This window comes from Alligator mississippiensis, chromosome 11, assembly GCF_030867095.1.
Source record: "Alligator mississippiensis isolate rAllMis1 chromosome 11, rAllMis1, whole genome shotgun sequence".
Taxonomy (NCBI): Eukaryota; Metazoa; Chordata; order Crocodylia; family Alligatoridae; genus Alligator; species Alligator mississippiensis.
In genome coordinates this window covers 64,906,192-64,920,342 of record NC_081834.1, presented here as the reverse complement: position 1 = coordinate 64,920,342, position 14,151 = coordinate 64,906,192, and the positions used below count along the sequence as shown (strand labels likewise).

Genomic DNA, 14,151 nt, shown 5'->3' with positions numbered 1-14,151 from the left:
GGGGCAGGGGGCGTAGCCACGCGACCCACCTCCCGCCCCCAGGAGGTCACGCACGCCAAGGGCCAGGGGCACGGACGTTGGTCATGTGGCAGGTCACAGCCACCAGGCTGCGCCGCCCGAGCCCGCCCCCAGGTCGGGGCAGCCCCCGGCCGAGCCCGCCCCGCTGCCCCGGGGAGGCCGTGAGGGCAACACAGGCCCCGGCCCCAGGCCGCTCTGCCCCCTCCCCCCGCGGGGGACAGACGAGGCCGACAGACAGATCCCGGACGGCCCCACGCCGGGCTGCAACTGTTTATACAAGAACGGGTTGGCACAAGGCTGCACACGCTCCCCCCTCCCCCACCCACAGCTACCCCCTTAGTGTTTCCCAACCGCCCTGCACCACCTCCTTCCCGGGGCCAGCATCGCAGCACTGAAGCCGCAGGGCCCAAATCGCCAGCTCCCACGTGCCCCAGCACCAGGGCGCCGGCCACGGGGCCGGGAACCCAAAGGCATGGGGGGCAGAGCGGTCAGGCAGGGCCCGGCCTGGCGGGATGTGGCGCGGGGCTGTCCCCGCCCGCCCCAGTCTACTTGTAGGTCCAGCAGGCAGTGGCCCAGCCCTGCCCCTTGCAGAGCTCCTTGTGCTTGAGGAAGCAGTTCTGGACACGGAACTTGCGCCCGCAGTCCTCGCAGGAGTACAGGTTCCCGTCGTGCGTCTTCATGTGCTCGGTGAGGTGGTGCTTGAGCTTGAACTTCTTGTTGCAGACGGAGCAGCCAAAGGGGCGCAGGCTGAAGGTCAGCATGATGTGCCGGTCCCGCTTGGGCTTCACGGCGAAGCGCTTCCCACACAGGCAGCCGAACTTCTTCCCGTCAGGCGCCGCCACGATCTTGACCGGCGCGTGCACCACCTGCCCGTGCACCGTGTGCGCAATGATCTCGTTGCCGTGCAGGTCCACCGGCTTCCAGGAGCTTTGGGGGAAGCCGACTTCGTCCGAGGGCAGGGGCTGGGCCTTGATGGTGAAGCCGGGGGCGGCCAGCGAGGAGGAGGAGGAGGCGATAGCGCTGGTGGCAGTGCTGCCTGCCGCCGGGATAATGTAGCTGACCTCGCTGCTGCTGCCTGGCGGCAGACTGGCCTGGTAGAGGCCGTGCACCTCGGCTATGCCCAGCGCCCGGCCCTGTGCCAGCGACTTGAGAAAGCAGGCTTCGCCCACAGCCCCGGCCCCACCACCCAGCGCCGCCACTGCAGCCTCCTCTGGGTCGAAGCGCTCCTGCTTGATGTAGTAGATTTTGGGGTGGTCTCGAGGGCTGGGGAAGGGGCCGTCCGGCTCAGCGGAGGCCGGGCCCTTGGAGACGCCGAGCCCGACCTCCTCATCATCCTTCAGCACGATTTTCATGGACTTGTCCAGGGACCCACTGCAGATCCCGGCCGGGTGCTTGTCCTCCTCCTCCTCCTCCTCCTCCTCATGGGACACCCGGATCTTCATCACCTCATCGTCCGGGCAGCCCGGCACCCCGCGGGCCACAGCCGCCATGCCGCGCTCCCCGCCGCCTCCCAGCTCCCCGTCCTCCTTCACCGCAAAGTAGTTGCTGCTGCTGGGGGACTGGCTCTCGCTGGCGCGGCTGGACCAGGGCCGGTAGGGGCCGCCCTCCAGCTCCTTGAGGATGGCAGAGCACTGGTCCACCACCTGCCACATCTGCAGCCCGCTGGCCACCAGCAGGTGGCTGGGCAGCGCCTCCACCAGCAGCTTGAGGCGGCCGGAGTAGATGAGCTGCAGCAGGTTCTCGAAGGCGTCGGGCTCGATGACGCTGGGCAGCGCCAGGCAGCTGGTGTCCTGCAGCAGCAGCTTGTCGTGGAAGTAGGGCGAGGCGGCGGCCAGCACGCTCTTGTGCGCGTGGAACACGCGGCCCTGCACGTGCACCGCGATGTCGCAGAACTTGCCCTCGAGCCGGTGCTTGTTCAGCGTCTCCAGCAGCGCGGCCGCGAAGTGCGGGAACTCGATCTGCACGCTGCGCGCCGCCGCCTCCATCGCGCCGCCGGGCGGGCCGGGCCGGGCCGGGCCGGGCACGGCACGCCGGGCAGCGCTGCCACCGGAGCCCGCACCCGCTCCGCCGCCCAGCCCCTTCCCCCGCGGGCCCACTGCAGCCCACCCACCCCGGGAAGCGCCCCGCCCCTTCCTTCCCTTGCGCGCGCGGGCCGACCGGCACCCAACCCTGGGAAGCGCCCGCCCCTCCGGGCGGGCCGACCGGCACTCAACCCCGGGCACCGCTTCGCCCCGCCCCGCCCCGCGGGCCGACCGGCACTCAACACCAGGAAACACCCGGCCTTGCCCCGCGCGGGCCGAGCCCGAGAAGCGCCCCAGGCAGGCCGCTTCCACCGCGGGAGCCGCCCGTGCCGCCGCCGCTGCTGCAGGGCTCAGCCCCCGGCGCCCTGCCCTGCCCTGCCCTACGCGACCGACCACGATGTATCCCACGCGCCGGGCTTCTCTCGGGAGCGCCCGCCACCGCCGCTCCGCAGGCGGCCAACCAGAAACTAACCCCCCCCTCCACAAGCTTACCAGCGCCCAGCCCGGCGGACAGCCATTTCCTCCCGCCAGCCAACCAGCGCCGCCACCGCCGGAGGGCGGGGCGCCAGCTCCCAGCACCTGAGACCTGATTGGCTAGAAGGAGCCAATCGCAGGGCCTCTCGAGCTTCTTGCCGAGCTGGGTTTTGGTTGGCCACGCCCCCTCCCCGCGCGGCCCAGCGGACATGTGCGTGAGTCGCCCCCGGCACGGGCCCCCGCCCCGCCCCGCCGCCCCCCCGGCCCGGCCTTGCCGCGAGCACCCCGGGGCCGAGGCGGCGTAAAAGAACAATCGCTTTTTATTAAACATTTTCATTTGTTTCCGATGTTGTCACCACACACTCCAGAAAAAAAAGGAAAGAAAGAAAGAGAAAGAAAGAAAGAAAGAAAAGGGCCGGGGGGGCGGAATAATAAAAAGAAAAGAAGAGAGAGGCCCGGGGGCACCAGCGGGCGCCGGGCTCACACCTGAGCTCCCTTCCCGGGGCGGGGGGGGCAGGCGGGCTATGTACAGAGAGTGAGGTCCAGAGAGGTCTATGTACAGTACAAATCCGGTGGTAATTACAGCACCCAGCCCAGGGACGGGCAGGGGAGAGGGGCAGCGCGGCCGGGTGGAGGGGCGGGAGCCGAGAAAATTTCACATATGTACAAACTTTTATATAATAATAATAATCATTAATAATAATAATAATTAATACGTATAAATATCACGGCGCCGCCCTCGTCCGGGATGGGGGGGGGGGGGAGGGCGGTGGAGGGAGGGCAGGCGTGAGGCCTTACAAAAGAAATATGGACCACAGGGAGGAGGGGCTGGGGGCCGGTGAAGGGCGAGGGTGGCCCTAGCCGGGAGTCTGAAATAGAGACACAGAAACAGCAAAGAAACACCCAGTACAATCACTGCGCTGAACACATTCACCCAGCAGGTCGGACCATAGCACGACGGCGAACAGCCACAACAGGCCCCCTCCAGTTCTCCGTGCTCAGGCCAGGGGGTAGGACCGGCGCCCCCCACCCCCACCCCCACCCAGGGCCCGTGCCCGCGCTGGCGGGTGGGCAGAGAAATGGCTTCTTCAAGATTTCCCGTTGGTTGGTCGGTGGTCGCGTTCCCCCCCTGCCCCCACGTTCGCCCCGTGGGGCAGGGCCTGGGGCGTCTCGAGACCGGGAGGAAACGGAGAAAGAAAAGAAAGAAAGAACGAGAAAGCCCCTCCCGTGGTGCCCCGTCTCCCCCAGGCAGCTACAGCCCAGTGTCCGTGTCCGGGGGCCGGGGGCGCTGGCCAGGCCGCGGGCGGGTGGGCGCTGAGCAGGCAAAGCCCTTTGTCGGAGTAGAGAGCACAGAAAGCAGGGCTGGGGCAGGCGGCGGCGTGGGAGACCCTCCTCCCCCCACACCGGCGCCAGGCGGGGCAGGGGTGGCAGGGCGAGCCGGGGGCAGAGCCCAGCACTGCCCCCAGCAAGAGGGGAGGCTCCCCAGGGACGGGGGTCACCCTGCCTTGCAGGGAAGGGGCGGGGGCAGGTTTGCAGGGGAATCTTGGGGCAGGGGCAGGGACAGGACCCAGGGCCTCAGTGCTAGGATCCTCGGTCCAGCCACGGGCACCTGTCCCCACACTCCCCATTGCTGGGGGGGCAGGGGCAGAATCAGGACCCTCTTCCCGCCCCATGCCCAGGGGAGCCGGAGCCAGCCAGGCCCCCCTGGCAGGTCTCACAACCCCCCAAAGCCCACAGCTTCACCCCAGGCAGTCTCCCTGGGGCTCAGCCTGGCGCTACACTCCCCCATGCCCCAGCAATGAGGCAGCTCAGAGGCAGTGGGGTGGGTGGGGTGTTTCGCCCCCGGCCAAGGCATAGACACCTGGGCCCCCAGGGGGCAACTCAATGGACAGTCTGCCATGGGGTAGGGGGCACTCCTGAGATAGACGAGGGGTGGGGGGGCCAAGGGGAGAGCGTCGGGGCAGGTGGTGGGGAGGGGTGGATGTAAGATTGTCATCTGTGTCCTGCTATAAAACACCCTGAAGTTGTGTTTGAAGAGTCGCACCGTTCCCCGAGGGACGGCGTGATGGGGGGCTGGGGCAGGGGCAGGGGCAGGGCAGGGGCTGGTGCGCAAAGGGGGGCAGGAGTGGGGGGCCCCTCCCCCCAGAAGAGGGCGGGTTTATTTGCTTGCTTGCTCGGTTGCGATGCGGGGGCCGAGGGGGAGGGCGCCATGTCCCGGCCAGGGTCTCTGCTGCGCCCCCAGAGCCGCGGGCGGGCGTGCGGGCGGCAGCGGCGGGCAGGGAGGGTCCGCCCGGCGCGGGGCCCGGCGCCACATCCCGCGGGGGCAGTGGCTAGTGCTCAGCAGCGGTGTTGCGGAACTCTCCATTTTCCGTGATCTGGAGTCGCGGGGGCGGAGGCGGGGGCTGGGCGGGCAGCATCCCGTTCCAGGGCGGCCCCAGGGCGCCGCTCACACGCGAGTCTGCTGCACCCACGGCGGAAAGCTGCCTCTCCTGCAACGCAGACATGCAGAGCACGGGCTTATTTATTAACGGCACACGGGACATGGCCACGCCGCCCCCACCCGCTCTGCACTGGGCCCCGGCCGCGCCTGAGGCCCTCCGCCACAGGCTGTCCTGGATGGCCGGGCTCCCCTTGCCTCGCAGGGACACGCTGCAGGCCAGGCCCACAGCCCACGAGGAATGCTGGGGCCCTGCTCCCCGGGGGGACACAGCAAGGCGCGGCACCTGGCAGGACTCTTCAGCAGGAACTCATGCAAGCCCTGTGCCCTGAGGAAACGGTGCCTCATGCCAGCAGTGGGCATGAGGACTGCAGGCTCTGGGCGGAGCGGAGGACCCAGGAGATGCAAGGTCTGCTCCCCACCTGGCCCCAGAGACAAGGGCAAAATGCACGCAGCTCAGCACACGCTGCCAGAACCTAGGGACTTGAGAGTTAGCAGCCAGTGGCAAGCACCGGGGGGTGGGCCTAACGGCTGGGGGGCCAACCTGCACTGCCCTCGGCCTTGCACGCCCCGTACAGGTCACAGATGCCAGCCCTCCCAGGAGGAGTGGCTCCGGCAGCCCACGGCCCAGGTGGCCTGGGAGCACCACACCACGTTGGGCAGACCCAGACCCCTGCGAGGGAGATGCCACATGGTGCCAACACCAGCTCGCCCATCTGCACTGAGGTCCCAGGTTCTCCCCCGCCTTGCGGCGCCAGGTGTTGTCTGCCTGGGCAGGGTAGGGTAGGGGCACAGATGAGGTCTAGCCATGCTGTCCCCTTCCCCCACCCAGGGCCCCCAGCCATCTCTGATACTAAGAGCTGCCCCGGCCCCCCAGCCCTCGGCCCATCCTGCCCAGCCTGGGCACTGACCTCTCACGCCAGTCATCCAGCACCAAGGGGCCCCCCAGGGGTGCCCTCTCCGGACAGGGGACTGTGTTGCCACTGCTGGAATCGCACAGCCCGCCGACCCCCACCCTGTCCCCAACAGTCACACCAGACAGGGACACGCACACACATCCCATGACATGCACCCTGCACCCCCCAGACAGACAGACAGACACCCCATCCCCAGCAACCAAGCCTTAGGGAACCAGGAACCTCCAAAAGTCAGGGGGGCAGAGGCACAAGGATGTCCTCCCTCTGCCTCCCAGCTGCTGCCCTGGGGAGCAGACCCCTGGGCTGGCGGCACTGCTCCCTTCCCCCAGCCCACCCTTGCACCCCTGCCCTCTGCCCTCCCGCCTGCGGAGAGTTCCAGGTTCCAGTGAGATGCGGTGTGAACAGACACAAGACAGGAGGAGGACAAGACACAGGGAATGCAGGGCAACCAGCACTGAGAGAGACAAGTGGAGGCACCAGCATGACACTAACTGCCCTTGTCTGGTGAGAGACAGCTCCCCCTACCCTCACCCCGCACTGCTGAAAACCCCAGCCAGACCCACCCGACCCCATTTCTGCTGCAGACTGTACCTCCACCCAGACCAGCACATCACTGGGGCCCACCCTGCCATGATGCTCAAGAGGTGGGGAGCAGCATGTGGCACAACAGCCAGGAGCCCACTGCATAGCTGCTCTGCCCTAGAACAGGGGGCACTGGGTGGGACACGAGCAAGGGTGCCCATGGGGTGCTGGGTGAGAAGGGAGGCAGCCGACGCAGGGGAGCTTCCTGCCCTGAGGAGAAGAAAAAGCAGCCCAGTCCCAGATCCTTAGGCCCGTGGAAGGCTAGAGTCGGTGCTGCTTACCCCTACACAGCCGTCAGAGGTCCAAAGTCAGAACGGGCCAGTGGCCAGGGGAGTGGCTCTCTTCTTGCTCCCAAGCTCTGGGGTGTCCCCGACCCAGAGGCTGATGCGCTCAGTGGAGAACTCAACCAGGACCCACTCTGCTTGGAACCGAGCCTCTGGTAGCTGCGGCCAGGCACAAGAGGCCCCCCCACTGGGCAGCCCGCTGTGGAGGTGGGGGACAGAGGGCAAGTCCGAGAAGTAATGGGCTGGAACTGCTGTATTCACTTGCCTGAGCCTGAACCACGGGACAGCAGGTTCTGGGGTCTGGGTGCCATGGGACCCAGCCACTCCTGCCTCTCAGGGTTCCCAGCCTGACTGCTCAGCTGCTCCACAGGGTCCCAGAGCCTGGGTCCTGAGGGGCTGTGGGCCCAGTCTCAGGCAGACGGCTCTGCAGCCCATTTCCTCATTCGACCCAGCCAGCCTGGGACCCCCATAGAAAGTCCCTGGCATCCCTAGGGCCAGCAGGAGCCTCCAATCGGACCCACGGCCCCAGGGGGCAGGGTGGGAAAAGCAGGCAGTGTGCAGCACCTGCTGAACGTCCAGAATAGGCTCGTCCCCTCAGGTGGCACCAATCCCGCGATGGGCTGCAGAAGCCCGGGAACCAGACAATGGAGTTAGCTGGAGCAGGGAGGGGAGGGGAAGGGTGTAGGGGTCTCTAGTCTACAGGTAAAGGGCAGTGGACAGAGGTGGGAGGTGGGGGGTGGGGGTCGGGTGCGTGTGCGGGGGAGGGGGGGGGAGTGGAGAGGACCCACCTGGTCTGTGACCGAGCGGCGAGAGACACCCCGATCCCTCCACGTGACAAAAGCAGAGTCAGAGAGAGTTACCTGATGAGCAGCTAGGACGAAGAGGAGAGAAACAAGACGGGGTCAGGGCCCCAGCATCGGCGCCCCCCTGGGGGGCAGGGGGAAATGGACAGCTCCGGCGTAGCCTCCAATGCCCCCCCCAGAAAATGGGGGGCCCAGGCAGGGCAGGGTGGAGGAGCAGGGGGGCAGAAGGAAGGGCAAGGGCCTGGGGAGTCATGGACAGAAACTGCAGCACACACCCTCACCTGGTGCACAGCCGCTCCTGGCAACACAGAGCCCTGACACCTCAGGGAGCAGGACCCAAGGGCAGAGAGCAATGTGGGGTAGCGATCAGGTGCCCCTATCGTCACTGAGTGCCAGGCAGCTGGTCTGCAGACCTGCACAGCCACCCCCGAATCGTCAAACCCCCGTATCCCTGGCCCAGCTCCTATTTGCTGCATGAGCTCCCTTCCCTGGCCCAAGCCCCAACCCATCCCCACAGCATACTGGATGCTCCAAGGCCATCCCACAGCATCCCCAGCCTGCCCTCTGAGCCCCCAAGGCCCCTCCAGAGCTTCCAGAGCCCCACCCTAGCCTCAAGCCCTGGAAGTTTGAGACAGTGCTCCCCGATGTCACCCTAAACATCTCCCGAAGGAGCAGCCCCCATGGCTGGATAAAGAGGAGCTGGAAGCCCAGCCCCAACCCTACATGAAGCCCTGCCATCCGCAGAGACCCCAAGGCAGACTACTCCATCCGCAACCACTACCCCCCCAAACCCAAGGAGAGTCCCCTGGCACCTTGCCCTGCCCCACAGCCTCCCTGGATCTGCAATACCCCTGCCCCACCTCACAGCCTGTCATGCCTGATGGCCTACTTCATGCACAGGTGCAAGCCCAGCTGTCTCCCATGGCACTAACCTGTATTCACTTGTCCACCTCCCCAAGCACAAGCCCCAGCCTCAATCCATCTGCCTGTCCACCCACAACATTAGTACTGCCCCCAGCAGTACTGTTCATCCATCCATCTACCCCCTAGCCCAGCACTGACCCCATTCCCAGCCCAGATCCATCTATCTGTCCACCTACATCAGTACTGACCCCACCCCTGGTCTGTCCGTCCATCTGTCTACCCATCTCCCCAGCACAGACCTCCCTGCCCCGCCTGGTTTCCTCCATCTGTCTGTCCTTCTTCCAACACTGATGACCCACCACACCCTGCACCAGCCATCACCACCACTCCCAGCAGAGACCTCTACCCGTCCAGTCCACCTGTGTCTGTCCAACTCTCCAGCATTTGTTCCCTGCCCCCAGTCAGTCTGGTCTCTCCCAGCGCTGCCCCGCGACCTGCCCATGGGAGGAGAGAGGAGGGGAGGTGGGGAAGGGACAGACAGCAGACGAGATGGGATGGGCCATGGACACACGGAAAAGAACAATGACATTGTAATTTCCACCTGAGCGTCGAGCAGGCGTTTCCGGGACTCGGAGACGTCGTGGACGGCCGAGTGATCCCTGCGCAGCTCCTCCTCCACCAGCATCAACCTGCAGGGACAGGCTTCACTGGAGTCAACCCGAGCCCCCGCGGGGGGAGGCCACGGGTCCCTGACAGCTAGTGCGGGGCACAGGGGAGGGAGCGGTGTCTCTCCAGGGGGAGGGACAGCAGGGAAGCTCCCCATGGCAGAGACAGGCCAAGTCTCCCAGGACCAAGAAGTTTCAGACAGGGGTGGAAGGGGAGGATGCCAAGCCAGCAATGCTGCAGACCCAGCTGGCCACCAAGGCCTGGGACAGGAGAGGCCTCCCCTGCCCCGAGGGCCTGTGACCCACCCCCGTGACCCGCCTGTGTGTGCCAGGGACCCTGTGCCCTCCACCTCCCCGCATTCGCGCCTGCCGCGCCGGGGACGGCATGACTCCATTGGGAGCCATGCCCCCCCTGCCCCCCTCCAGCTGTGCAGGTGATATGGTGCCCCACCCTGCCATGCAGCCCCGGGCACGCCGATCCGCCCCTCACCTGCCAATGATGCTCTTGATCTGGGAGTCCTTCTCGGCCTGCTGCTGGCGCAGGCGCTTCTCACTCTGCTCCAGGCGTTGCTGGTACTGCAGCAGGATCTTGCTGGTCTGCTCCTCCTGCGAGAGCAGGCGCCGTTCGTACTCCTCCAACTTGCGGTTCGACATGTGCAGCCGCTCCTTCAGTGAGTGGATCTCCTCCTCATACTCCTTCACCTGTGCAGGTGGCCAGAGCCAGTGGTGTGACAGGGAGCACCTGCTGCCAGTGCACTTGGGTTCTTGTACAAGGAAGGGGACTGGTGGGCTGCACCGGGAGGGACTGGGAGCCAGGATGTTGGGCTCTCCTCCAGCTCTGGAGGAGAGTGGGGTCCGGTGAGTTAGAATAGGGGGGCTGGGAGCCCAGATGCCTGTGGTCTGTCACCAGCTCTGGGGAGGCAGGGGGTAGGAGGGAGCCAAGATGCCCACGTTCTCCTGGCAGGGGGTCTGGTGGGTCAGAAGGACAGCAGGGAGCTGAAATACCTGGATTCTGTCCTCCAGCCTTGGGAAGAGAGAAGGAACCGGTGGGTTAAACTAGAGGTGAGAGTTGGGAGCCCAGAGGCCTAGGGAGTCAGGGGAGAGGAGAAGCACCATGATGCCAGGACTCTCTGTGGGTGGGGGAGGAGGAGGCTCCCTTACCCGGTCCAGCCGGCTCTCATCCATGGACTTGGAGTACTCTTTTAGCTTGTACTCCTCGCGCTCAATGTGGGAGCTCTCGATGTCAGCCGACAGGTGCGGCATGTTGGACACCCAGGCCACCGTCCGCTCCGAGGCTGGCATCACAGGGTTCAGTGTCGAGGGTGTGTGTGATGGCTGCCGCACCGAGGGAAGAGGGAACAGAGAGCGTTAGCACGCAGGTAGCAGTCAGACCACCCTCTCTGGCCTCCCCACTGCAGTACTAGGCTCTCCACCTCCCCCTTCTACACCAGTCAACAAGAGCCAATGCCCCAAGCCTCCTCTACACCCAGCTCTCCATCCCATTGCCCCCGCACCTGCTTGGTGATGGTTGGCTTGAGGGCGGAGGAGGACGTGTCCTTTGTGACCGACTGCTGGCGGGAGCGGGCAGGCCCATAGGTGGGCTCGGGAGACTGGAGCAGGTTCCCACTGGAAGGCCGGGGCTTCTGGGCAGCACTGACAGTGAGCTGCTGTGACTTGCCACGCTGGAGTGGGGCCTGGGGCTGAGGCGGGGGCCGAGGCGGGGGTTGGGGCTGGGGCCCAATGGTGATCTGGGGCGGGGTGAGCATGTTCTGCAGGTTCTCCTGCAGGGAGAGCTGGCGTTTAGTGAACTCGGAGCCCTGGCGAGTGAACTCGTCGCTGTAGCTGTGGCTGTGAATGATGTGCTTGCTGGCCGACAGGTCCTCGCTCTTGCTGTACCCATGGAAGGGCGCGAAGGTGTCGGGGTTGCCCTCGGAGGGGCGGTGCGGGGGTGGAGCAGCTGGCCCATCCGAGGCCATGTGAAAGAGGGGGTTCTGGAAGGAGAGGGGGACCCTGAGCTGCGGGGCTGGGGCCCCGTCGGTGGTGACCCCCATCTGGCTGAGACGCAGGCCAGCAGCGATGCTGGAGCCACTGCCCTGGGAGAGGCGGCTGGGCCGGAGCCCCATGGCAGCGGTGATGGAGGCCTGGCTGCTGTTGAGCAGGTCACCAACGCTCTGCAGGTTGGAAACGCTGTTCATGCGGCTGTCCTGCAGGTCCAGCATCGAGACGCTCTTGTTCACGCTCAGCATCTTCTGGTCAGGCTCAGTGATGTCCGAGCTGCTGGTGCAGTATGCTGGGGAGGAACGGGCCAGGGGCGGGCGCGTCACAAAGAACACGTCTTTCCCCCCTTTCTCCTTGGTGGGCGAAGGCAACCGGGTCATGTCCATGGAGCTGTGGCAGAGGGGGGCAGGGGTGAGAGCCAGGCTGCTGCTCAGGGGTGCACCCCCAGCCTAGTCCCAACCCCCACCACAAGAGGACGCAAGAAAACAGAAAACCCCCCTCCCCCTCCCTCCATCCCCACTGGAGAGACACTGGGCTGGGACAGTGGGATCCACCTGCCAACTGGATCAGGGGATGGGGTGGGGTGCAGTGGGAGAAGCTCTGGCCCAGTGGGGCTCCTGGATCAGTGCCCCTGAGCCAGTAAGGGAGTGTGGGAGGAGGTGCCCCAGCCCCATGCCCCCAAAGAAATAAGGCAGCTGGGGATGTGAGGCCTGGAGACTGGTGGATACTGGAGCAGCTAGTGATCCTTGACCCAGTGCTGCTGGGGAGGGAGAAGTAGGAAGGACAGGGTGGGGGCAGTCAGGGGGCAGCCCAGTGCTATCCCCCTCCAAGAGGGTGGGGTGTCAAAGGACCCTGGCCCCCTTGTAGCTCCTTCCAACAGAGCGCAAGTCCCTGCTCTTGGCAGGGCCAAGAGTGGTTGTGACCCAGAATAAGGTGCCACCCTTTCCCTACCTCACACACACACCCACAGCTCCTCAGAGACTGGGCAGGCCCAGAGGGACAGTGCATCTCCCCAGTGGAAGGAGAGTTCACAGGGAGGACAGGCCAATGGTGAGGGGTCACCATCACAGGATTCCTGCAGAGGTGCAGTTGGGGCTGGGACTGGGGAGGAGGGGACACACTCACCTGTTGAGGCCCCGCACCATGTAGGGCTGGAGATCGACAGAGCTGCAGAGAAGCAGAGGCAAGCGTTAGCACAGTGGGACAGGGCAGGGGGTACAGAAGGAGATGCACCCTGCCCCACTTAGTGGCAGTGCTCCACCATCCCTTCTCCCCTCCCCACTCACCTGTTGAGGTCGCGCACAACATAGGGCTGGACATCAGCTGAAGGGCCCCGCAAGACCAGGGGCTTAGGCTGCAGCCGCTCACCCTGGTGACTCGGCTGCCGCTGGATGTGTGGGTTCCTGAGGGCGACGCTGATGTCGTTCAGCAGACGGGGCAGGGGGCCCAGCTTGATGAGGGCTTCCTGGGGTGGGAGGGAAAAAGAGTGAGAACCAAATAAGGCTTCCAGCCTACTGAGAACCCAGACGTCTCCACTCCCAGCCCACTCCCTACTGTAACCCCCCCAGACCAACTCCTTTCCCAGAGCTGGGATAGAACACAGGTATCTGGGCTCCCAGCCCCTGCTGCTGCAACCTACCTGACGCACACTCCTCCCAGAGCCGAGACAGAATGCGGGTCCCTCCGTTCCCTGCCCCACAGCTCTAACGTATCAGACCTCCCTGTGGACCTGGGCACGGGGCCCCTGCATGCCAGTACCTTGCTGAGCTGGGGCAGGACTTCCCAGAGGAGGGCATGCAGCGTGGAGAGCTCGCGACCCAGGTCAATGTAGCCCTCAAAGCTGCTGCTGTTGGTGAGCGTGTCCAGATTGGAGATCTCATACAGGAATTGCTGCATACTGGCCCACTCCAGCTCCAGGAACTCATTCATGAATGCCATGTATTCCTCCTTGCTGCCAAACCTGACAGAGCCGAGCAAGAGGGAGGGAAGATTCATAGATTCATAGATGTTAGGGTCAGAAGGGACCTCAATAGATCATCGAGTCCGACCCCCTGCATAAGCAGGAAAGAGTGCTGGGTCTAGATGACCCCAGCTAGATACTCATCTAACCTCCTCTTGAAGACTCCCAGGGTAGGGGAGAGCACCACCTCCCTTGGGAGCCCGTTCCAGACCTTGGCCACTTGAACTGTGAAGAAGTTCTTCCTAATGTCCAATCTAAATCTGCTCTCTGCTAGCTTGTGGCCATTGTTTCTTGTAACCCCCGGGGGCGCCTTGGTGAATAAATACTCATCAATTCCCTTCTGTGCCCCTGTGATGAACTTATAGGCAGCCACAAGGTCACCTCTCAACCTTCTCTTGCGGAGGCTGAAAAGGTCCAGTTTCTCTAGTCTCTCCTCGTAGGGCTTGGTCTGCAGGCCCTTAACCATACGAGTGGCCCTTCTCTGGACCCTCTCCAGGTTATCTGCATCCCTCTTGAATTGCGGCGCCCAGAATTGCACGCAGGACTCCAACTGCAGTCTGACCAGCGCCCGATAGAGGGGAAGTATCACCTCCTTGGACCTATTCGTCATGCATCTGCTGATGCACGATAAAGTGCCATTGGCTTTTCTGATGGCTTCGTCACACTGCCGGCTCATGTTCATCTTGGAGTCCACTAGGACTCCAAGATCCCTTTCCACCTCTGTGCCACCCAGCAGGTCATTCCCTAGGCTGTAGGTGTGCTGGACATTTTTCCTCCCTAGGTGCAGCACTTTGCATTTCTCCTTGTTGAACTGCATTCTGTTGTTTTCCGCCCACTTGTCCAACCTGTCCAGGTCTGCCTGCAGCTGTTCCCTGCCCTCCGGCGTGTCCACTTCTCCCCATAGCTTTGTGTCATCTGCAAACTTGGACAGAGTACATTTCACTCCCTTGTCCAAGTCACTGATGAAGACATTAAAGAGTATCGGTCCAAGGACCGAGCCCTGAGGGACCCCACTGCCCACACCCTTCCAGGTCGAGACCGACCCATCCACCACGACTCTCTGGGTGTGACCCTCTAGCCAATTCGCCACCCACCGGACTGTGCAGTCATCCACATCACAGCCTCTTA

General features: G+C 64.5%; 2 protein-coding genes across 9 annotated transcripts in view; both read right to left on the bottom strand.

Annotated features, from left to right (window-relative positions):
* Positions 1-257: 257 nt before the first annotated feature.
* On the bottom strand, positions 258-2,003 carry ZBTB9 (zinc finger and BTB domain containing 9). Its single transcript, XM_006271724.4, has one exon. The coding sequence runs from the start codon at positions 2,001-2,003 to the stop codon at positions 564-566; it is 1,440 nt and encodes a 479-aa protein (XP_006271786.3). The 3' UTR covers positions 258-563.
* An 812-nt stretch (positions 2,004-2,815) lies between these two features.
* SYNGAP1 (synaptic Ras GTPase activating protein 1) overlaps positions 2,816-14,151 on the bottom strand; it is a 32,264-nt gene continuing 20,928 nt past the window's right edge. For 3 of the 8 annotated variants that reach the window (XM_059715334.1, XM_059715338.1, XM_059715340.1), the window contains 9 exons: positions 12,822-13,023; positions 12,350-12,528; positions 12,189-12,230; positions 10,580-11,453; positions 10,227-10,400; positions 9,556-9,767; positions 9,002-9,102; positions 7,522-7,604; positions 2,816-5,002 (listed from right to left, as the gene is read on the bottom strand). In XM_059715334.1, the coding sequence (XP_059571317.1) occupies positions 4,844-5,002; positions 7,522-7,604; positions 9,002-9,102; positions 9,556-9,767; positions 10,227-10,400; positions 10,580-11,453; positions 12,189-12,230; positions 12,350-12,528; positions 12,822-13,023 (2,026 nt within the window). In that variant the 3' untranslated portion in view covers positions 2,816-4,843. The remainder of the gene's footprint in view (positions 5,003-7,521; positions 7,605-9,001; positions 9,103-9,555; positions 9,768-10,226; positions 10,401-10,579; positions 11,454-12,188; positions 12,231-12,349; positions 12,529-12,821; positions 13,024-14,151) is intronic. The other 5 variants (XM_059715335.1, XR_009455777.1, XM_059715339.1 and 2 more) reach the window with 5 other exon arrangements.

What these genes read in the sequence shown, in the direction of transcription:
- ZBTB9 (XM_006271724.4), bottom strand. Translation starts at nt 2,003, where the DNA reads ATGGAGGCGGCGGCGCGCAGCGTGCAGATCGAGTTCCCGCACTTCGCG.